We start from the raw sequence: 23,027 nt of genomic DNA, 5'->3' as shown, positions 1-23,027 counted from the left end.
CCTGAGAGGCAGGTTTGAGGATAGCAAACCCCCCTAAAGCGCAGCTAGGTTATGTCCTTTTCACTAGTGAACAAGCAGCCAGCTTGGGCAGGCCCTGGAAGGAGGATACCCTGAGGCTTTTGCAGCAGAATGGAGCAGTTAATGTTGCTTTCTCCTAGTCTGTTACTCAAGCATTTACAGACAGCACCTGATGCCTGGGTGCATGCTGCTGCTAGAGGTGGCATTTCAGGATGGGATGATATCCTAACCAGGTTTGAGTCAGGGGATGAAAGAAGGGAATTTTCTTTCAATTGAATGTGAAAATCTCCCATTCATCTGCCTGTTCTTTCCCCTTTTCAGAAACCTTAGGGATGCTAACAGATACTTTGCCACATACAAGATTAACTAAGGAACAGATGCTTGAAACCCTAGGTATTTCATTCCCACTGCTAAATGTCTGGACTGCATACATTTGAGCAGAGCAAAAAGCACTTCCAGGGGTAAATATGCTCTGGCAGAGTGGCACTGTTCTCAAGCTAGTACTGTCTCCTTCCTGGTGGGGGAGTTTACTTACCAAAGGATACATTAGATGTTGATGTTTAGAGATTGCTACTGTATTGGCTTAGGTGGGTGGGACCTGCTGGTTCTGTCTGTGCATTGATTGTATTTATAGAGCACAGATGAGAAGTGGGTGAGACTTTTTTCGCTGCACCACCAACAGGCATAGCCCTACAATTTGCAGCTGAGGAGTGGGGAAGGTTAGGGTTGCATCCAAGTCACTTCTGTATGTGCTGTCAATTCTAGGCTGCTTCCTTGAATAAACAAGATAGTCTTCAAGGCCTAAGTTAATAGCTGCCCCACAGGTCAGAGCTTCCACAGCACGCTGCTGCCCAGATGCTGAGGGGCCCTCCGTGTTTACAGTCCCGCTGTGGCGGTCCTGGCATTTGCAAGGGCTCCTGCAGCGATGACCTCGCAGCTGCCCTACCTGTGGGGCACGAAGGGCTCTCAGTCCCACCTGAAGCTGTGAGAGGTCCTCTATCTACTGCAAAGGAGTGCAGAATAAACTTAGGGTTTTACCTGTTAAACCAGACTAAAGAAATAGTGTGAAATCGGAGAGAAGTGAGAAGAAAAGTATACGCAATCCAGAATAGCCTTGTAGAGTTCAGTCACTTGCTTCTGGGACGTATTTTGAATTACCACTTGGGCTTCAATTTAGAAGCCAATAGGAATTGTCTGTTGGTGATATACTTTCATTTTTTGAGAAAGAATGTAGAGCAAAATCTGTATATTATCTCTCTAAAGAATATTCTAATATATATGAAAGATTTATCCAAGGTAAATAAATTAATCCATAGATTATGAATTTAGGATCAACATTCTTAAGTGTCTTTTATAAAAAATTGTTCTTGCATTAACTTATTTACTTTGTTTTTATTTATTCAGTATTCAGAAGCATGAACTCTCAAATTATGTTACAACATAGATATTCAGGAGATGGAATATTTGTATTCGTTAAGTGATAGGAGGCACTGTATGTGATTACTTTCTATTCACTGCCTCTTTAATCTTCATAAACCACATAGCCTTATTATTTTTTTGCAGGCCAGCAGTGAAACAGGAGTGTACATGGAAAAATCATTCCTTTTAGTACTATCCCAGTATAAGATGAAGAGTGAGTTTTCTCCAGCAAGACAGTTAAAATTATGCATCAGAAACAGAGTAATCATGTGCCTGGAATTTCTTTTTGAAACAAACATCTTACAACAGATGCCAGTAGGCTGGATTTAGTGAGAAAAGGCTCATCTAAGCAAAGTGTTTGGAAATGCCTATCAATACTGTAACTATATTTTACATGCTGTGCTGTACTGTACCGCGTACCTTCCAGGGAGGAGTGTGTGTAGGGCACATGGCTCAATGACCCACTTGGCTGCAGTGCCATCTGCCGTTRTAGTGATTTATTGCAGTGACTAACAGTTGCAATACCTTCGTGTCTGACTGCAAACGTACAGGGCAGCTTTGTACTTCATCACAAGTAAACACATTTGAAATAGCGCCTGACTCTCAGCTTTTTAACTGTCTAAGGAATCAGAACTTCTGGTTAGAAAAGGTGCCAGTAACTTTAGCTGTGTGGAAGGGGAAGGATCTTCTTGACCTCTCATGTCTTCATAGGTAGGTACCAAAGCTACTACATTCTTGCCTCCTTTTGAAAATCATATTTAGGCTGTGGTAGTATTTGGATGGTTTGGGCAAATGTGCTGGGTTTGTTCATCTTCCCTGGAGTGTTTTCTGTAAAATGAATGTATTGATGGGCAATTCAGGTAAGCAAATGCAATACTAAATTCTAACATCCTCCAAGATATTTGTCATTGGTTATGGTTCATGCTAAGCTGAAATCAAGACTGAACAAAATCCAAGAGGAAACATCTGAATATCAGCATCTATCGGTGCTTATAGCAACATATCAAAAGAAAAACTTACAGTCACTCAATCATATGACAGATCAAACTGCAGCATCACTAGAAAAAGCAAGGTTGGCTAGCTGGGAATTCTAATCCTTTTGTCAAGTTTGCATTGGTATACTTGACACATGAGATCATGTTGCTGTCCAAGTTTGTAGATAGTTAATGAAGATTCAGGGCCATGGCTTCTCCATTCAGTCAGTAGTTGTCCCTTGTTCTGATGCCAACTGATCCAAGAGCCTATAGGTGTAGCTAGCCTGACCTCTATGACCTCTCTGCATCCGTGCTTAGGGAACCTACATAGAGCATCAGCCTTCAAGTATGCTCTTCAAGCCTGTTCCCTTAAGTCTAACGTTTTGCTTCCTCTATGAAAAATGGCCCTTGTGGATCTACAGATGAGCTGTTACCTCTGTGACAGAGGAGGCATGAGGGCAGTATGGGAATGTGTATTGCTGCCTGCCACAGGTAAGAGTGACAGTGAGGACAGCAGCATGGTTAGTAGCCATATTGAAGCCCATGGAACTGTAGCTGCAGAGCCGTTGAGTTAGCYATGCCAGCTGAGTTGAAGCTAACACAAGTGCACTAACCTAGATTAGAGCTTTTGCTGTGTAACCTCACACCAAATTACTGACTTGTTAGTTTGTCCTTGCTGTTAATTGCAAAGGAAACAAAACAAGATCTTGAGTCATTTGCACTTCAGATAACAGTCATCAGTCAGGCCAGTGACAGATCAGAGATGAACTAATAGGCAAACATTTGCTTTTGTGCTCTGAAAAAAAATGAGCATCTCTCTGTCAATGTAGACTGATTTGTCTACAAATTTACTGCTTCTGTTACCCAAGCCTGGTGCAGGAATAGGTATTGACACTTCTTTTTTTGTATAACTGTTGGGTTTACCTGTGGTAAACATCCTCTCTGACCTGACCCAAAGGTTTCAGTACACAGCTTAAAAGAATTAGCTTGGCTGGGACAAGCTTCCAATATATTTTTTTGAGATCCTATGTTGCCATATCACATGGGACTGTTTCCACATTGTCTTTCCTGTGCTTCCCTGTTTTTCAGTGCCTTTTGTCCCTTTGGGTCCTTTGTGCTAATCTTCTCCCTGTTCAAATTCTTCAGGCTATCATGTAGAAGTAGTCAGTCTGAAGGATGTGTCTGCCCTACAGTGTAAATGCACCTGAGCCAACTTTAAATTTGCTCTGTCAGTACTACTAGCAGTGTCGCTGCGGAAGCACAGGTCTGAGGGCAGGGTTTGCTGAGCCGCTTCAGTGAGTTTTGCCGCCCATGTCGCATTCTGCAGTGTCATAGCTAAGCTGTTAGCTGGTCCCAAGTTAGTTGAAAGCTAACTGCAGAAACTGCTGTTACTGTGATGCAACCTTTACTGTGGTTTTTATGAAATGGTGAGTAAGCAGATGAGAAGCTATCATTTAAACAAAACACTAGAAAAGTTGTCAAACCTACAGATTTTACATAAATAAGCAAAACGTGTTATTTTCATTATCTAAGCTCAGGTTACTATTCAACAGACTAGTTAAGTTTTTCCTGATTTTTTTTGCCTCCTTATGATTCAGTTCTTAAAGTAATAAGGGTAAATAGATAGTGATTAAACTGTAGAATAGTCCTTCTTCTGGGTTCTCTAGCATCTATTATCCCTCTGTGTTTGCCTTATACATGGCAAAAGAAGGAGCCTTAGGGGAATGTTCTTGGTACTGTGCAAACAGTGAGAGCTACAGCAACTTGCTGCTTTCAGTATGTAACAACTTTAACACAAAGTTTTCAAAATAAGCAGCAAGCATGAATTGGACCTAATTGATTGTAAGGATGGGAAGTTATGTAGTCCTTCCTTTACAACTAAGTGAAGTGAGCCACAGCAGAGTTAAAGCTTGTCATAATTCAGGCAGCAGCTTTGTGGCAGAATTGTTTATATTGTCCATATATCCTGGCTTTCACCAAATTACACAGCAGGATGAAGTCAAAGTTTAAGGAGCAAATTCCTATACCAAAACATTGTGTTTAACCGTCTGCATTGTGTTTAATTATTAACCTTTCTACAGTAAAGTCAAGGAGTAGATATTCAGATTATCTTGATCAGGTAAAGATCTAGATTGAGGTTTGAAACAGCCTATATTTATAGCTGAAGTTTGTAAAAGTGGATGTAATTCATTTGAAAGATTCCTCCTTTTGATTCAGTAGCCCGATCCTTGGCTAGTTTTAAGGGGCTTCTCAGCTAGGAAGCCAATGGACAGGTAGAACTGACTCTGCACAAAGTTCTGTCAAAGGGACAATTATTTCTTGCTGCAGGAGATATTACAGAGAAATGTAACATTCACTAAAGTCATGAAGATTGAATTCAGCCTCTGTAATTTAAAAAAGATTTTTAAAGTTTTTTTTTATTCAATGTAATCTAACTATATAAGTATTTTGTGTTGTAACTTACACTTATTATATCACACACTGAACACTTTTGGGCTATATAAGTAAATATGTAATACCACTTGGAATAAACTTATGCAGTACCATGAGCTGGTTTTTAGTAGTTCATGTCACTGAATTTGAAAGCAAAGACTCCATTGTATCACATTAGGACCTGTCTTTGCATTGACAGGATTAACTGAGTTATGTGGTCCTCGCAGTTATGTAAAATGTTTGATTTTAGGACAGTAATTCTGGCTTTTTCTCCAGAGTTCAGAAGCCAAACTAGTCCCTGGTGGTTGGTTGTGTTTTTTTTTTTACTGAAACTGTTTATGAAATCACACTGCTGAGCCAAAGTTTTGGAAAGATTTGCAGTTAATTAATTCTTCTGGCATGGTGTGCTGGTCCCCCCAGGAGCATTTCAGCTGGTAGGAGGTGCAGCCAGAAAAGTGGTTTAAGTGTTGCTTTCAGGCCAGTGGGACTCCCAGCAGTGTTTATACTGTCCTGTGAAATGAAGGAACATGAAAATATCTTCAAATCAAGTTGTCATTTCCCTCATCTGCAACAGTACAAAGCAGAGCTCTGATGCAGGCAAAGATTGGCCCTTTTGAGATTAACTGTTTTAGCTAATTATTTGTAATTTGAACATCAGTTAAAACATACAAAGATCTGAGAGTGCCAATTTGGCCTCTGTAAAGAAACTGAGCTACTTGAAAGCATGCTTCTTAATGAAACCCTGGCGTGTACAGGCAATCTCTTACCACTTCCATAATGAAGGCCTACGCAGCATTTAAGTGGTAAGCAGTTATGGGAGAAAAATAGATTGTCTTTTGAAAAAGTGATCTGTTTTGCCATTCAAGTTGCCTAAGTATGCATTGTCATCAAAAGCAAAGTTATTAATTAAAAAAAAAAATTGTGCTGCAGCAAAATGCTGTCAACCAGATGTTAAAACTTCACTCAGGCTGCTGTAGCCAAGTTTCTAGAATTAAACATGTGCCCTGAGATGACAGGTGAATTCTCCTGAAATCGGCAGGACACTGCCAGCTTTCAGAGTTTTTGGAAATCTGGCCGAATTTAAATGTTTAGGTATAGGCTTAGGAATCTAATTTTAGGACAGAAAAATGAATGTGTATATCTTTATATCTTTGTTTGGGTTTTGATTCGTTAGACTGTCTCACATTTCTGATCCAAAGCTGATGATTTTACTTTTGACTTTGATACTGGGTTAGCTAATGACTTCTTTAGCTGACCCCAATGCCTAAGTCAAAAGGAAAATGTCTGACCTATCTGTGTGGATCCAAAGGAAAACCCTTTCTCCACAGTAATGATCAGGCTTCATTAACCAATCACAACAGTATTTTACCTCAAGTGGACTTGAAATGTGACAATATTAGAAATAGATATGCAGTTGTAGGGTTTGTTGAATTCATTAGCAATATTAAGTAAAACTGCCCAGCATATTGTGCAATATGTATATCCTGGCAAACAAAAGAATTTTGCATTAAAATCGGTTGAGTTGCAGGTTTGTTTTTGTAGAACAGGCTGTTTGTTTGCTTTTTTTCTAATTTTTAACTTCCAAAAATTGTTACAACAGATGGCCTGTTGAGCCAACAATAGATCATCATGTCTCACCACAGTGAGATCTCTTTCTGGCTAGATGGAATTGATCCAGTTAGATATCAGTCCTCACCATATATATTCACACCAACTTCATCTTAATTACTTCTTTCTGTCTGGCCCCTGGTAGTACAAAAAAATTTCTACCTCCTTGCATGGTATCAGAAATGCACATAAATAAGCAATCTAGTGCTAAAACAATTCTTTTGAACACATTAAATTCCATCTCTGGATGCTGGCAGATCCCACACTTCCATGGGTAACTGAATATTCATGCTAATTACAGTAAAGATTTTAATAATTAATTGTTTCTATTTTTAAATTATACTCTTTGATTTTTATTCCCACAGAGGTCTCAGTCTGCATTCTCCCTGGCTAGCGAAGATATGCCCAGTAAAGGTCTAGACCCTGCATCTTCTGTGACTGAGGCCCTTTGGAGGCAGCAAAAAGGACAATTCAGGAAACAGAAGGAATGCAAGCTCTCTGCATTACCCAGCTGGAAAAGCGTGGACAGGCTAAACGAAACAAGTAAATATTTCTAGTACAAATTTTATTCTTTTTTGGTTCTCACCCCTCGTGGAATAAATAAGACTTAAAGCAAGGATCCTTCTCCAGGAAATTCCTGCTGACCTCCATGCTTGTAGGTGTCACGTACAAATGTCTATGACAATTCAGTGATGCTAAGTTATCACAGTTTTATTAAGCTATGTCTCTACTTACTCTGCCATTGTTTTTTTCCAAGTAAGGATTCAAAAACTGGGTCTTGGGAGAGTTGATTTTGAAGTTTTAGGCACCATTAGGCATGTAACTTGGATGCGCATCAGAGCTCCTAAGACACAAGAGCCTAGGGGGCCTACGCTGTTGCTTGTTATCTGCCATTCAAGTGAAGGAGTTTGTAGTTGCCCATAGTCACCCTTCCCTATCTACAGAAAACACCGAGTTATCTGCTTGTCAGCTTACATGGTAATTTGAACAGTAAAAGAATCCAAGTTCAGCATTCCCCCTTGTACCTTTATTTTTAACCCAGATGAATTCACAAATGCAATGTACTGTGCCAACCTACAAACAGCTGCTTCTGCAGAGCTGTGAGGAAGCTCTAGGTGTAGGAACATCATAGACAAGCAGTGCCCCTGGATTTGTGTCCTCTGTCTTTGTGGGGGGTAGAGATGGATGTGACCATGGACCATCGGTAGTGAAGAGCTTCATGAGTCAAGCCCTTTCCAGAATCAGCGCCCTGGGACAGAGTGCAATTCCCTGCTGACTTCTAGATGACATAAGTACAGGCTGTCATTGAAGAAAGGGGCAAATCCTGCTCTTGTGGGTCACATCTCTGCTGCCTCTCTTCTTCTAGCTTTGATGTTCATGAGGCCACAAGAGTATAGCATCAAGCAACTGCTACACAGAAGAGTTAGTTTTCATCCCCACAGTTGCACTAATGGTTATGTTGGCACAAGGGGAAGGGCAGAACTGCCCATTTCAGCAGCAGCCCATGGCTCCAAGTGACATGGTACAGCAAAGCTGACCTACCTGCTGCTGTTGTCCTCCCATAACTGGGGCTGCTTATTCTTGCTCCATCTCTTGTACCAGCTGTTGATCCCATCTGACCTCTGTAGCAAATTGGCTGAGGAAGCTAAGCAAGCAGAAAACTTTGGGTGAGTTTATTGGTGGTGTAATTCTCTCAGCTGACTCACTAGGCACTGGCAAAACAGGAGTCACCAGAATATGTGGTTGGGTGTAGTGGGGACCAGGGAATGGGGCTGCCCATCAAACAGCAGCTAGCAATTAGATTAGTTTATCTGTAATGCTAATTGACAAGGTGGGAAGCTGAAAATCAGACGGTGTGAATACCTCCCCTTGGTGAACAGTGTGATAGTACTAAATTCTGACTTAACTAAGTATGCATTACATTGTGAATTGCTCATACCGCCTTCTGTCAGAAGTGGTGTTCTCCTGGGCAGCATTTTAGGGGAAGGCCTATTTTCAGTAGAGCAGTTATTTGGGTGCTTAAATTTAAGCACCCACTTCAATCCCATTGAAGTCAACTATTCAGCAATTTGGTGCTTAACAATCGCTTAACCATCACAGAATCACGAATTGACCCAGTTTCCTTTCAGGTGCTCTACTCAGAGGATTTGCTTTGCCTTGTTCATCTGAGAACCACATTTGTGATGAAATTGAAATGCCTTTTGAGCTATATTAAATAGCTGATTGTGTTAATGTGTGTAAACATGATCTCACCTATGCAGTAGTAAGTGGTGATATATTAGGATACAGAAAAATGTAAGAACTCTTAACCAGGAGTCTGGAGCAGTAACATCAGTGGGCCTTTTAGTCATATAGGAAAAAGTTCACAGTTCATTTTGATTACACGTTGCACTGGTTTAAATGATGACTCAAGAGCCAAGTCCTGAAATCAAGCTTTTTTTCCCCCTTTACCAACAGATTCATAGTGAGACTTCTTAAATTTATTCTCATTTTCATGTACATAAATTATAATGTGTATCCAAAAAATTGTGTGTAAAATCTGTTCTTTCATATAAGTACCATTTTTGGAAAATCAGGAAGTGTTTGACATTGCTTGAAATTAGAATAAAACTGACTCAATTTTTTGGATATAAGGTTTTCAATGACTTTCATTTCCACCCTGCTTGCCCATTAAGATGTGATCAACTACTATCCTGTCCTTTCTTCAGTTAGCTGAGGATGTTTGACTGATTCTTCTGTGTAGCTGCTAAACGAAATAAAGGGATATGATTTGGGAGAGAAGAAAGTATAATGATGTGGAACTCCACTGCATTACATTTGTGTAATGTGGTGCAGCTGAATTCAATTTCTGTTGAAGATTTATGTCTTCCAAAGGTGTCTGCTTTGTTTAAAGAAGCAATGCTTTTAAGAAAAGCTTGTCTTTCTCTCATGTATAATCATATATATAATTACTGAGTATAATTGGAAAATTGAACAAGCAGAAGTTCCTCATGCCTAAAAGCTTGTCGTCTTTTTTTTTTTCTCCTGTATCAGCTGTTACAATAAAGAGTTATTAGTTTTCCCCATAAGCCTTACCTCACATATATCCTTAGCAGGTCACTGCTACAAGAACACTGTTACTATTTGTTTTCTTTTTAAGCAGGAGTAAAAATGAATTCAGTAACAAATTTTCTCAAGTTCTTAGAACTGACATGAAATTTGAAAAATGAAAACAAGCCAAAAAGACATAAATGAGTAACAAGTACAAAAACTTTTTTAAATCTTGCACAGCTCCTAAGTTTAATTACCATTTCACTATTGTTTTATTTTTGGGTGAGTGTTTTGGTGGAGGTAGTTTTCCATTGACATTTTTTTCAAAACTCAGAGCACAAATTCTTACCTCATATTTGTGTTCTGCATGAACAGTTCCAAGCAAAAAAAAATCATTTTCTTGAGCTCAAGTATTTGTAATGTAGGTGATATTTCTTTGTCACCTATCCAGATTTTACTTCTTCCATGTTTAAACAGCAATGTTCTGTTTACAATTTTAGTAAACTAATAGTTTATAATTAGTATTTCTGCAGTGTTTTAGAAATGGCAAACTGAGCCTCTGAAAGGAATCTGCAAGCTGACAGAAGTTGGTTCAGCATGCCAAGATGACTGTGTAAATCTTGTAAATAATGTAAATATGTAAATAATGTAAATATTGCTTGCTTGTTCAACTGCTGTGGGAGGTAGAGACATCACACATTCACATTTCCGATTAAGAGACTTTTCAAGTTTAATTGGAAATGGAAAATTAATTTACAAGTAATGCAAATTCTGTGAATTATACAGCACTTCTTGACCATATTTGTGGCATATTTTTCTCTCAAAATTGTAAAAAACACCCTGAAAAAGTCTAAAAATATAACAGCAGCTATGCTGGTCAGACTAAAAGCCAATTTAATCTAGACTACAACAGCAGCAGCACCAGAAGCCGTAAGCAAGTGCCTAAAAATGATTACAAGAAAGAGCAAGTATATTTATGCTGCCTCTGAGTATGCTGCCAGCCTCCAGTCACTTTCAGTTTAAGGACTGCCTCAGCTGGAAGTGTTTTTCTGTATTTAGTAACCCTCAATGGATTTCCCTTCCATGTACATAGCCATCTCCATTTTATCTGAGATAAATTTCTAGCATCTGTAACATCCTTTGGCAAGAAGCTCCACAGGTCTGGTCCCCATTACATCCCCCTCCTTTCTTTTGTTTGTTTTGCACCTAGGTTTTACTAGTTTCATTTGGTGTCCTCTAGTAGTTAAACTGGAAGAGATCCCCTGTCCATGCTGTTTATGCCACTCATCTATCATGTAGCCTCTCAGTCTTCTCCAGCCTGCAGAGCTCTGGCTCACTAAATCCTTCCTTAAATGGAAGCCATTTCAGAACTTGGCTCATCCATTATTGCCTTTCTCAGATCCTTTTTCCATTTTTCCTTTTTGAGATGAGGGACCGAAACTGCACCCAGAATTGAAGACGTTTGCAAAACAGTATTTATACATGTCCATGTACTGATGTTACCTCATCCTTTCCTAATCCTTTTAGAACAAAGCCATGGTCCAAACACTCTTACATTTTAAAAGCCATCTCCATAACTTGTAAATGGTGACTTCTGAAAAAAGAATATGTCAGCATGGCTCAGAATATGAGAGAATTCATGTAGCAGCAACACGTACATTTGTTCATTGCTTTTGTTGAACCCTCCAATTTGTGGCCAGTTGATTGGAAACTGGCAATGGAAAATGAGCCTTTCACACTGTGATAACATAGTGATAATTGAAGAAGTTGTTCTCATTTCGTTTTCATAGATCCGCCTCCAGTTTTTCAAAGYACTGATGGAAACTGGGTAGCTTTGCAGAATGTCACTTTGCCTCATCCTCGAATGCTCGCTAAACCAAAGAGTCAAGTATTCAAAGCTTTGGAGAATGAATCCAGCATTGTGTCTGCATATGACGAGATGGGCTCAGACAGCGAGGATGACTATGACTGGAATGTGGCCTTGAACAAGCTGCGTTGGAGACCTCGGCAATTATCAGATGATTTCTATTATACTGATTCCCAGTACAATCCTGAATGGGTTTATGGCAATGACCAGTACCAGGCAGTAACCTCACCTTCCTCTGGATTATACACAAATACTGAGACACTGTTCTCTGATTCTGAAACATCTTCAGTAAACTCTTCCCAGGAAGCGAAAGGACCTAGCAAACTTCTCTGGGTACAGAGCAGAACTCAAGGTGATAAGCCCAGAATGGAAAAAAAACATTTCCATGGAGAGCTGGATGTAAATTTCAATCCACAGGCAACCAGCTTAGAGAATTCAGACAGCAGTGAGCCTGGAGAAGTCCACTATGATTTAGAAGAGAGATCAAGATGGTGGAGAAAGAACAAAATGATCTCTGAAGAATTAAGTGAAGGAAAAAATCACACAAAAACCAACAAGAAGAATTTAAGCACAGCTCAGGTAATTGTATTTGATTTTACTGAATATGGTATCAAAAAAAAGCTGGGCAAAACCAGCTGACAGTGATGACAGTAACATATGAACCCTAAGTAGGAGGGGGGAGTGTTCTTGCAAGCTTTATCCTGCTATGTCACAAAACTGAGAAGAAGCAAAAGTAGTGTTCCATATACCATGAACAGTCTTTGCTTCTTTCTCGAATCTGCCACTTCCACACCTGGTGAGTGACATTATTAATGCTGTAAAATACAGTGTTCTTGAAACAAAAAAGTCAGAATTTGCAAACAGCTAACAAATGTTAGTGTATTGAGTAATCACTTTTTTTTTTTCCTTTTTCTTGGAATAAGAAACAACTGACCTGGCTTGGAATCTACTCTGTGCTGTTTGTAAATGTCCTGGTAAGGGATAAAGCTAATGAGCAGAAATTCAGGAAGGGGTGTTTTTGAAATATGGTCCAAGTGAAATCTCCTTTTAATTGATCTCCTGATTATGAGTAACCGGTCTGTTAGGGTGAGTGTTTACAAACTTCATTCAAATAATTGTCTTTTGTTAGAAAGCAAACTTTTCCTCCAGCAGAATATAACAGCTCTAACTTGGAAAAATTCATCATACAACTTTCAGACAGCAAAGTACCCCCCAAACGTTTGCTTTAAGCAATAAGTGTGATATAACCAGAAAATAGAGTAGTCTTTTCAGTTTAGAGTTTCTCCAGGCCTGGAACTCAAATTATGTAAGGGATCCAGTTGTCCCGCAAAATTTTCTAGCCTTACAAGCACACATCTAGCTGTAATTACCCATCTGGGTAAGGAGAATACTAAACCCTTTGTCCAGGTCCCGTTCCCATATGCTAACTTTCAAATTCTGTAGCAGGATCATTTCTGTAGTAGAATAACGGTAAGCCTGAAGCAAGGAAATAAATGCTGTCTTCTCCCCATGCCACTGTCTATAAGCAACTTCATCCAATCTTTAAAGTCATCTGAGTAGTTCAGGATGTCTGGAATTATTTTTCTTTACTTATACTACTAGCCCATATCTCTGATAGAAAGACATCTACACAACTGATTGTAAGTCAAGATTAGGATTCTAGGATTTCAGCAGGTTTTTTATGCTGGGTATACTGTTGATAATTCTTTATCTGTTCCATCTGCTCTTAGGAGACAGGTGTGGGCATTCCATACTGATTCATTTATAGTCATGTCCTCTTACATTTATAATCTATAATTGTTGAAGGGGAGTTATATATGGTCTATGCTCTAATGACGTATCAGTGGCCATTAATGACTTCTTAAAACATCAGGCAGAATTACAGAACTTTCCAGGGATGCAGGAAGACCATCCTTCATACAGGGACTTTCACATTTCCATTTATACCTTTGCATATTTGTGCATGTTCTGTGTGTGCATGCATGTCTGTATTCATATTGTGGCTTTTGAGTTACTGCTGCTCTGCAGAGAGCAGAAAAGAGAGCTCACAGGTAAGGTCCTGGAGACATTCCTCCTGTAGCAAACACAGAGAGGCAGGGAGCTTCTAGACATACTTGACTACATCCTTCAGCAGCTTACAGTGCATACTTCAAAATGCAAGCTGGTGCAGAAAAGAGATGGTCCTTTTCAACGCTCTTGTGAGTTGCCTTGTCCCTTAAGTGCTGCTTATAGCTCTCTGTTGTGCTCAAAATGCAGGGGTTGGGATTCTGACCAATTTTCCCCTTCATTTTACCATTTAGACAAAAAGAGACTATTTCTGCTGCTGTTCCTGCTCTCCTGCTCCCTCAGTCACAGTGAAACAGGCAGAGATCACACTAGTGTTTCTGAAGTAATAAAATTCACTTGCAACACAGAAAATAAGCATATGAGTTACTGAAGAACTAAGAATTTTATGTATAGTAATGAGAGTGTGTTTGCTTTAGTCTGTGTTGACACAAACACGCGCACACACACACACACACAATGCTGATTTGACAGTTGGTGCCTACCTTCACTGAAGTGTTATTCCAGCCTCCTGTACATAAAGCACTATTCAGAGCAAGAGTGGACTGGCTAATACACTTTATAGCAACAACGTTGCTAGGACTGTAATATTCTAGAAAGCAATTAAAAGGATTCAGAGCATAGGGAATATGATTTGAGGTATGATAATAAATTAACCAGCCATTGTTTAGGCTGCTTAGAAAAATGAGAATAAAAGGGATGACAGGGTTTCACATAATCCCCACAGTAATGTATTGATCCTGGTAAAATGATTGAGCCTGAAGCAGAGAGAGCCCAACATATAAGTAGTTTGTACAAAATGACAGTCTCGCTTCTTGGTAAGTTGCAGGCAGCGTAAACTTAAGGAAGCTTCTTTGTGAGGTCTTAAATAAATCACAGATTTTCACGTGCTGAGATTATACAGAGAGAATTTCCTGAAAACATACAAAATGCTCTTCTAAACCATGTTGCATCTGGGCATCAGAAACTGACCCAACTCATCATATGCAAATTGCTGTAAAGAAGCATACTTTTTTCCTTATTTTACTGCACTGCAGTAATAACATGATTATTTGTTAACCACTGTGTTTTCATCTGCATTGTGGAATGGGACTTCAGTCTTGCAGTCTAAAAGCTTGGTTTTCTTTTTTAATTTTCAAATAATGATGGTCGCTACCAGCCTTACAGTGAAATGAAAATGGGCCCTCCCTTCTCTCCCTGCTCCAAATTTAGAGAATTGTAAGCAATGACATTCTGAAACAATTGCAGTCATTTTATAACTCACAATTGAATTTCTATTAAAAATTAGATTTTTCTGATCCAGATCCAGTACCTGGATTAGAAGAATGCTGTGGCATTTTTGAAACAGATTTAGGCTCAAAACTAGAATGCCAGCTTTGTGACTGAGGAGAATTGATTATATGAGTCTGGAATGACTTAAAAAGGGGACCCTGAAAATAGACGCCAAGACATGTTGTTTTATATTTTTGCCACTTTATGGTAGGTAAAAGAATAACCCTGTTTTAGTGGGTTGCCTATAGAAACGCTGTAAATGCAGTCATGGAGCAAGTACACATGGACATGAAAACTGTCCTGATAAAACTGAAGTCCTACTGTAATAAGTTTCTGATAACTGGATTGCATATATAACAGAAGACTAATGTTCCTATGGAACCTGAATCAAGAAGCACAGCTTGATTGGCAAGTGCACTCTTACTTCTACCTTCCCTGTTTTTAAAGATAATTATTTTTTAAATTCTAATTTATTTATAAGAAATGACCACTCAAGCCACTGGTCTGTGTCTGCAGAAACTTTGTCTTTCGTTATATTTTTGAGAGGAGACGTTGCTTAGTGTAACTGTAATTCTTGTATTTTGGATGCAAAGTGGAGCTGCTTAATTGCTTCAGGTGAAGGCACTGCCTTCATTAGGAGCTTGTTTCTTTTATGAAAAGGCTCTACCTGTTAATTACAGCCTTGCTGCCACTTCTGCCTTGCAGCCAGGTAGCGGGTGACGGCTGTCAGACTGCCAGTCCCCACGGGATGGCGCTTGGGATGTAATTACTGAAAATCACATCCCTGTAAAGTACACTGGCTCTCACTGAGAAACTGCTTTCAAGCCTCACAGTTTGTGCTGTCTTCTTCTAAAGCCTCTGCAGTTTCTAATCTCGGTTTCCTATATGGATGGTGCTTTCTCTCAAGGCTTTCCAGTGTAACATGGGTTTGGTTCTGTAGTCTCCAAACCAGTACTTTGCTTTGCTTTATTTTGGGGCTTTTTTTGTATGTTAGGATTACACTGAGTTATCAAGGCATGCAAGGATTTGCAGAACATATATTAGAAAAAGTGTGTTTCCTATTTCATTGTCTGCAAAGGGCTTACATTTGAGTTAGAAACACGTGATTTTCTTTCAGTGAAACTGGGCTCGTGGCTGTGTTATTCTACCAGGTCTTTGTTGAAGCTCTGTTTTCAGCTAAACTGTTGGCCCTTTATTCTTGTTTGCAGATGTTAGTGTTATTTGCTACTGGTAGAGGCAAATGAGAACTTAGACAACAATTTATACAAACACAAAGATGTCATAAACTTGCCAGATGGAGCTGAAGCATGAACAGTAAACAAGAATAGTGAAGTTTAAGATAGCATCCATAAAAATAATAATAGTACCTTTCAGTGTATTTATTGTTTTTATCTGTTGCCGTGTCCTCTAATGCATTTTTTTAATCTGTTAATTCATGAAAGAGGTACCATCTTGTCACGAATAGTTCACTGCCACCATCAAAAAAGCTCAACACACAAGCCAAGCAGCCTACCACTAACAAAAATCAGAGTGTACCATTATAGGATATCATTATCTCTGTGTGTAAGCCGGAGCTAACGGGTCTTGCAAATGTAAATACTCCACCTGCTCACTGCAAGGAGGCTGGGAAGCAGAAAGTTGGCTAATGGACATACCTGAATGCAGCTGTAATAAACTCAGTTCCCTCGGGGTGGGTCCTCCCCCAAGAAAAGATGTGTATTCATAACACAAGTTTAGCTAATGCAGAATGAAAGCCTAGGGATGCCAAGGCAACTCATGTTTTTCACCTATGTTGGGAAATGTAGCAAAAAGCTCTTCAAGTTTCTATGCTAATGAGTTAGGAAAATTCTTTTACCTGCATTAAAGCATAAGCTAGAATTGAGAATGTTTCAGGTAATGGTTGCACATGTGGCTGAGGTAACGTAGTAGTTTGATGCTGCCAAGAGGAATATCTTCTTCCTATCTGCCTTTGTGCCTTCCCTTCCCCTGCCTCCAGCGTGGTCCAATACCCACCCTGTGTCAGCTCTGGCATACTTGGACCCCTTTGCTGAGCCTGCATAAGTCATTACAGCCGAGGAAAGGAAGGAAAGGTGCAGGATAGCTCCATTTCAGCAGCACTGGGATGTTATCTTATCTCACCTTGTCTCATAAAACTATGTCCTCATTTTTATCCTGCTGAAGCTGGGCGACTTAGCTACATTGTCCTGTCAGGCCTTCATCCAAAATGCATGGCAAGTCAGCTGAAGGTCTCTACATGATTTAACTGAGCTTTGGGTACGGGCAGCAGAGATCAACCTAATAGGTGTTGCAATGTGTGATCTGGAAGACCGGTATCTTTTCAGGGTCAAGAGGAGTTGTGACTGCCATTCTCACTATGGATTCCTTACAGTAACTGGTGGTACTTTGCATAAGAGTACATGTGCATTATTATTCTGATACAACTGCTAAGCAGTTAAAAGCTAAATAGATCTGCAGAAGACGCCTCCACAGGAATCATGTGTGGATTCTTGCCGTCTGTCAGTACTTTGTGGTGCAGCAGATGAGGTGGCAATGTGGGAGGACCTGCATCTCTGAACTGACAGCCTTCCTCACTGCTCTACTAGATTTTGTAGTCTTATTTGTTGGCTTATTTAAACAAGAACAGCAAACATTTGATCTGCCCAAAATATCTACACAGAATGGGATGGCCTTCTCTCCCTTGCAGACTCAGCTCCATGGTAAACCATACTCTTCCTGCCTGGACATTCCTGGAGGAAGCCCACACTCCTGGTGCAGAGTTGTCAGAGCTCGCTAGCAAGTCTTGTAATCCTAAAACACATGTTTAGGTAGGTGCGAGAGAAGCTCCTTGCGGGTGCCTATGTCTCCCCATTAAATAAAGAGGAGTTATAGGTTAGACTAGATGCCTAACTGTAAGTAGCTTGCATTTGGTGCAGCAAGTCTCCACTAAAGTGTATTCTCCTAAAATACAAGTGCACTGTTTAGCCATGCTTTCTATCTTGCAAATCCTATAAATTACAGTTGTATTTCTCCTGGGTACAAATTGATGCACTCAGCAACAACTTTCAGATTTTTATCATAGTCTATCAATATGCCAGTATTATCCATTGCAAAATTGTCTGGGGACTGTAATGAATTGCTGAGTGAAATGCAAGATCTGGCTGAAAAATTTCTTACCATTTCTTTTAGTATGATTTGATGAAGCACCATTATGACAATATAGACAACATTTTTTAATTAAAAAAGTAAAATGACACCAGTCTTCTAAATGCATTTAAAAGCATATCATAACATATTATAAAATTAAAGTGGAAACACACTGATTTGAAGTCTCATTCTTGATCTTATTCAGAACAGTTTGGAAGTTGATGTGACAGGGCTTTTTATTCTGCAAAAGCTTTTTGTTTGGGAAAAATTTAAATTTCAACACAAGCCTGTGGTTCCCCTTTTCTTCTAGTTAATCATATACTTTCAAACCCTGTTTTTCTAAAAGGGCTTTCAGTATCCTGAAAGTGAACTATAAAGGAATAATTTATCTGTATAATTGATTCAAAGGTAACTGCAGACAAAAATTGTCCAGATCACTGTGAGAGTGCTAGAGAATACGGTACAGTTTACTGTATGATCAGTGAAGACTGACATTAAGAATACGATGTGTCAATCCATTAAGAGCAGTTTGATGGGCAAGGTTTATGAAGAAATTGTCAGGGTTAGCAGTTACTGTAAGAATTGAAGGTAATTGGTCCATCCGTAAATACTGATTCTGAGATTGCAGATGGAGTAGCTGTGCAAAGCAAATCTCCTGTTTATACATTTCCAGATTGATGGTAGAGAAAACACAGCTTTTAGTCTCTCCAGCAGTATCTGGTCCTGTCATTGTAGGAGAGTGTAAGGCAAATAAGAATAATTTCCTATCAAAGAATTGCTCCAAATCCTCTCCTTAGACCTACTGCAGTGTGATTACCACTTCTGGGCTCCAGACTGGATTCTTTACATCCTCCCCCTGGGTGTTTTTGCATAATTATGTTCTGTTTCAAAGAATTCTTTGCTTTAAAACCAGACTAATTCCACCTTACTTTATGCACTTGACTGAAGCAGCAAACCAAGTGCCTTATTCTAAGCTCTCTCTTAGCAGTTGACAGGGAGAAAAGCATTTCCAGAAAGCAGTTAACATCATAGGTGGACTGGGTTGTTCAGGGAGATGCCTGTCTCTCTCCACTGACTGTAGAGGAAATCAAGGGAAATTGGGTACTAACAGGACAGCACAGCTCCAGAAAATAAGTTGGTATGTATCTGGACATTAGTTTTTGGTATAACCATCTGATATTTTCAGATTTCCTGGAAGGGCTGACAAAAAAAGCCTCTTTCCACATTAAGTGCTGGGCAGACAACCTACCAAGCAGACTTGTGAAAGGATTTTGCTTTTCTTCTGTTTGGTCTCCAAACTAGGGGACTTGTCATGGTTGAGTCTGTAACACCCTTTCCTATAACCCATTCCTTTTTCCTGTTACACCATAGTTAAATGAAACTCCGAGTACTTCCCACCTTTAAGGATCAAAAAGTAAGAAAAGAAGGTGCTCCTAAAGATTGAACTTGTTTCAAGGATTCATCTAGACAATAATTATAACCATAGTGGATCCAGCTATGGAAACATTCACTGGGAAAACTGAAAATCTTAAGCACGGCACTTAATAAGGATGATATTTTTGGAAACTATTTTCCAGTAATCCTTAAGAAAAATACTGGTAATGCTCAAGACCAGCAATCAGGGAACTTGAGCATGGCTTTCAACTGCAAGTTGGTCACAACTGCCAGGTCACCATGGATAAGTTATTTCTTTCCCACACTTTAGTTTCTTTATCTGGACCATGACTGAGAGTGATGACTATGCAGTGTTGGTAATGAGAAATGCCATTTAGGCTTTTGTTTTATTAGTTTCACACAGATACGTAATGATTTTGGTAGTTCCTTTTTACATAATGTCAGAGTAACCAGAAATGATAAATATTATCCAACAGGCATGGCTTTACTGGCCTTCTTCTGCAAAGACATGATTGTTTTTGTTGACATGCTTACAGTGTGGTGTCTTTCTAGATTCTCTGCAGAGTAATCATACCTATACTTTTCTTGGAAGCTCTTTGCTTTCCTTTCTGTACCTGTACAGTAATTATATGTTCTTCTAATTTCTGTGCAGGATTTTGATGACTTATCAGAAACAGACATAAGCAGTGAGGATCAGCATCATAAAATCAAGCCTGACCTTATGGAAGAGGAACTTAAATCCAGGTTATTTCAGCTTGCTGCTAAAATGAATGACAAGGAAACCTCTTCTGGTGAAGAACAAGAGTCAGAACCTAAAACAGATCCTGAGAACCAGAAGGAGAGTTTGTCCTCAGATGAAAATGGCAAAAGTATTCACGAGGAGTTAAAAAAGGTAAGTAGTCATTAAAGAGGAGTGGGGTCAGCACTGTGAAAGCTAGAATCCAGAAAGAGAAACTTTTGATTGGAAAATAAAACATAGTTACTTAATAAAAATGAGGTCCTTTACACTGGGTCTGAGCATGCCACCCTTGCACGAGTAAAACTTCAATTAACATGTGTTTTTCTTTCTGTGAGCCTCCAGAACCACCTCAAAAGCAATGAACTTAGCTTGTGAAAACCTGTTAAGTGACCCTCACAGTGAAAAGACTTTTTCTTATGTTTAGATGGAATTTYCTGTATTTCAGTTTGTGCACATTGCTTCTTATCCTTTCACTGGGCACCATGCAGAAGACTCCAGCTCTGTCTTCTTTACTGTCCCTCACATCAGATATTTATAGACATTGAAAAGAGCCTTCTTTTCTCCAGGCTAAACAGTCCTAGCACTCTCAGCCTCTCATCATGAGATAGACACTCCAATTCGTTAGTCATCACTGCGGCCCTTTGCTGGACAGGCTTCAGTATGTACACATCTTTCTTGTACCAGGGAGTCCAGAACTGGGCACAGCACTTCAGATGTAGTCTCACCAGTGCTGAATAGAGAGGAAGGATCCCCTCCCTTGACCTGCTAGCAGTGCTCTCCCTAATAAAAGCCAGGAGGCTGTTGGCTGCCTTAGCTGTAAGGGCTCATTACTGGTCATGTCAAACTTACTGGCCACCAAGACCCCCAGGTCCTTTTCTGCCAAGCTGTTTTTCAGCAGGTCAGTCTCCAGCTGTACTGGTGCATGGGGTTATTCCTGCCCAGGTGCAGGACTTTGCACTTTCCTTTGTTGAACTTAATGAGATTTCTTTTGGCCCATTTCTCCGGCCTGTTGAGGTCACTCTGAATGGCAGCACACTCATCTGGTGTATCAGCCACTCCTCCCAGTTCTGTATTGTCTGCAAACTTGCTGAGGGTGCACTCTGTCCCATCATCCGGATCATTAATGAAGACGTTAAATAGTATTGGTCACAGTATTGAGCTCTAGGGAACACCACTAGTGACTGGTGTCCAGCTGGACTTTATGCTATTGATCACAACCCTTTAAGTCCAGCAGTTGAGCCAGTTTTCAATTTACCTCACTGTCCACTTATCTAGTCCATACTTCCTCAGTTTGTCTATAAGGATGTTATGGGAAACAGTGTCAAAAGCCTTGCTGAAGTCAAGGTAGACAACATCCACTGCTCTCCCCTCATCTACCCAGCCAGTCATTCCATCAGAGAAGGCTATCAGGTTGATCAGGCATGACTTCCCCTTTGTAAATCCTTGCTGATTACACCCAGTCACCTTCTTGTCTTTAATATGTTTGGAAATGGCTTCCGGGGGGATTTGCTCCATCACCTTCCCAAGAATTAAGGTGAGGCTGACTGGCTTGCAGTTCCCCGGATTCTCTTTCTTGCCCTTCTTGAAGACAGGAGTGATATTTGCTTTCTTCCAGTCCTCAAGAACCTCCCTTTAATTGCCGTGACCTTTCAAAGATAACCGAGAGTGGCCTCACAATGATACCAGCCAACTCCCTCAGCACTCATGGGTGCATCCCATTAGATCCAATGGACTTATGTGTATCTACTTTGTTTAACTGTTCCCTAACCTGATCCTCCACTACTGATGGTCAGTCTTCATTGCTCCAGACTTTCCCATTGGTCTCAAAGGCCTGGGATTCCCAAGGGCAGATCTTGCCACTAAACTGAGGTGAAGAAGACATGGAGTACCTTGGCCTTTCCCATGTCCTGTGTTACTCTTGCCCCATTCAGCAGTGGGCCCACATTTTCCCTCATCTTCCTTTTGCTGATGATACACCTATAGAAGCCCTTCTTGTTGCCCTTCACTTCCCTCATCAGATTCCACTTGTGGTGGGCTTTGGCTTTCCTGACCCTGTTCCTGCACACTTGGACAGTGTCTCTATAGACCTGGATCAACTGATCCTGCTTCCACCTTCTAGTATAGTAGTTCTTTATATTTATTTGAATAAAACACTTTTCAAATGATGAAGAATAGATTTCCCATTAGAGTGTTGTCTACACTCCTTATCAAAGCAGAGCTACTGTGCAGTCAAGACACCAAGAGGTGAATCAAGGCACACAGCAGACAAGAATGAGCCTAAATGGATCTGAAGGATAAGGATGCTTGACTAGCAAGGGGCAGCACTGGACTTCTGTGTGTGCATTTTGTATTAGACCATCACTGACTGAAACAAAAACCCTCCTGGAAGCAAGGACCCAAACCCAATTGACTTTCCTGCCCAAGGTGAATGTCCTATTTTCTACAGGAAGGATGGAGAGTGCCCTCCCTTAAGACAGTCTGAGGACATGGCTTCAAACCATCTCCTCCTAGGGACATCCTCAAACCCACCCTCCCGCTGCTCATATGTATTCTTACCTCCAGATGATTACACTAAGGTAGCTGTTGTTTTGTTTTCCTTGCTTGTTCTTGTGTTTCCAACTGGTTCCCCTTTCTCTGAATGGAGGTGATAGATATTTGGCTTAAAACTACTTGATGAAATTTCCCAATTGTGTAATCAGTAGAAAAGAAGAAATGCTTAAATAAGCAAATTGACTGTCCTTCCACAGATCTTTGGAAACTCCTACCTCTCTCAGGTGACAGTATTAGGGCTGAGTGGTTATATTAGGTAGGTGAGATTTTCCTGTCCTACAGCCAGGCCTCCAGACATTTGGTAAGTGCCTGAGAAAGGTGCCAGGAATAGACTGACTGGAGTCCACTCAGAATCATGTTCTCAAAAGAATTGTGCCAGACATGCGAAATTCAGAATTATTCCCCACCCATTGGGGCAGATCTGTAGTTTGTGTTGTATTTATTCAATCTCAGGAGTCTACAAAGTAATATTGATCATTTGCTTAAAAAAATAAAACACATATCCTGTTCAGAA

At 40.1% G+C, this 23,027-nt stretch overlaps 1 protein-coding gene across 3 annotated transcripts in view; it reads left to right on the top strand.

Moving 5' to 3' along the window:
• The window catches only part of MYRIP (myosin VIIA and Rab interacting protein), a 215,692-nt gene that overhangs the window by 173,230 nt on the left and 19,435 nt on the right, over nt 1–23,027 (top strand). For 2 of the 3 annotated variants that reach the window (XM_026088387.1, XM_026088385.1), the window contains exons 8-10: nt 6,818–6,995; nt 11,273–11,922; nt 19,877–20,116. In XM_026088387.1, the coding sequence (XP_025944172.1) occupies nt 6,818–6,995; nt 11,273–11,922; nt 19,877–20,116 (1,068 nt within the window). Of the gene's footprint in view, nt 1–6,817; nt 6,996–11,272; nt 11,929–19,876; nt 20,117–23,027 lie in introns of all 3 variants that reach the window. The other variant, XM_026088386.1, reaches the window with a different exon arrangement.

Source organism: Apteryx rowi, unplaced genomic scaffold (genome assembly GCF_003343035.1).
Source record: "Apteryx rowi isolate R43461 unplaced genomic scaffold, aptRow1 scaffold_769, whole genome shotgun sequence".
NCBI lineage: Eukaryota > Metazoa > Chordata > Aves > Apterygiformes > Apterygidae > Apteryx > Apteryx rowi.
Note: the sequence above shows the minus strand (reverse complement) of the source record. Positions and strands in the feature narration are given on the sequence as shown.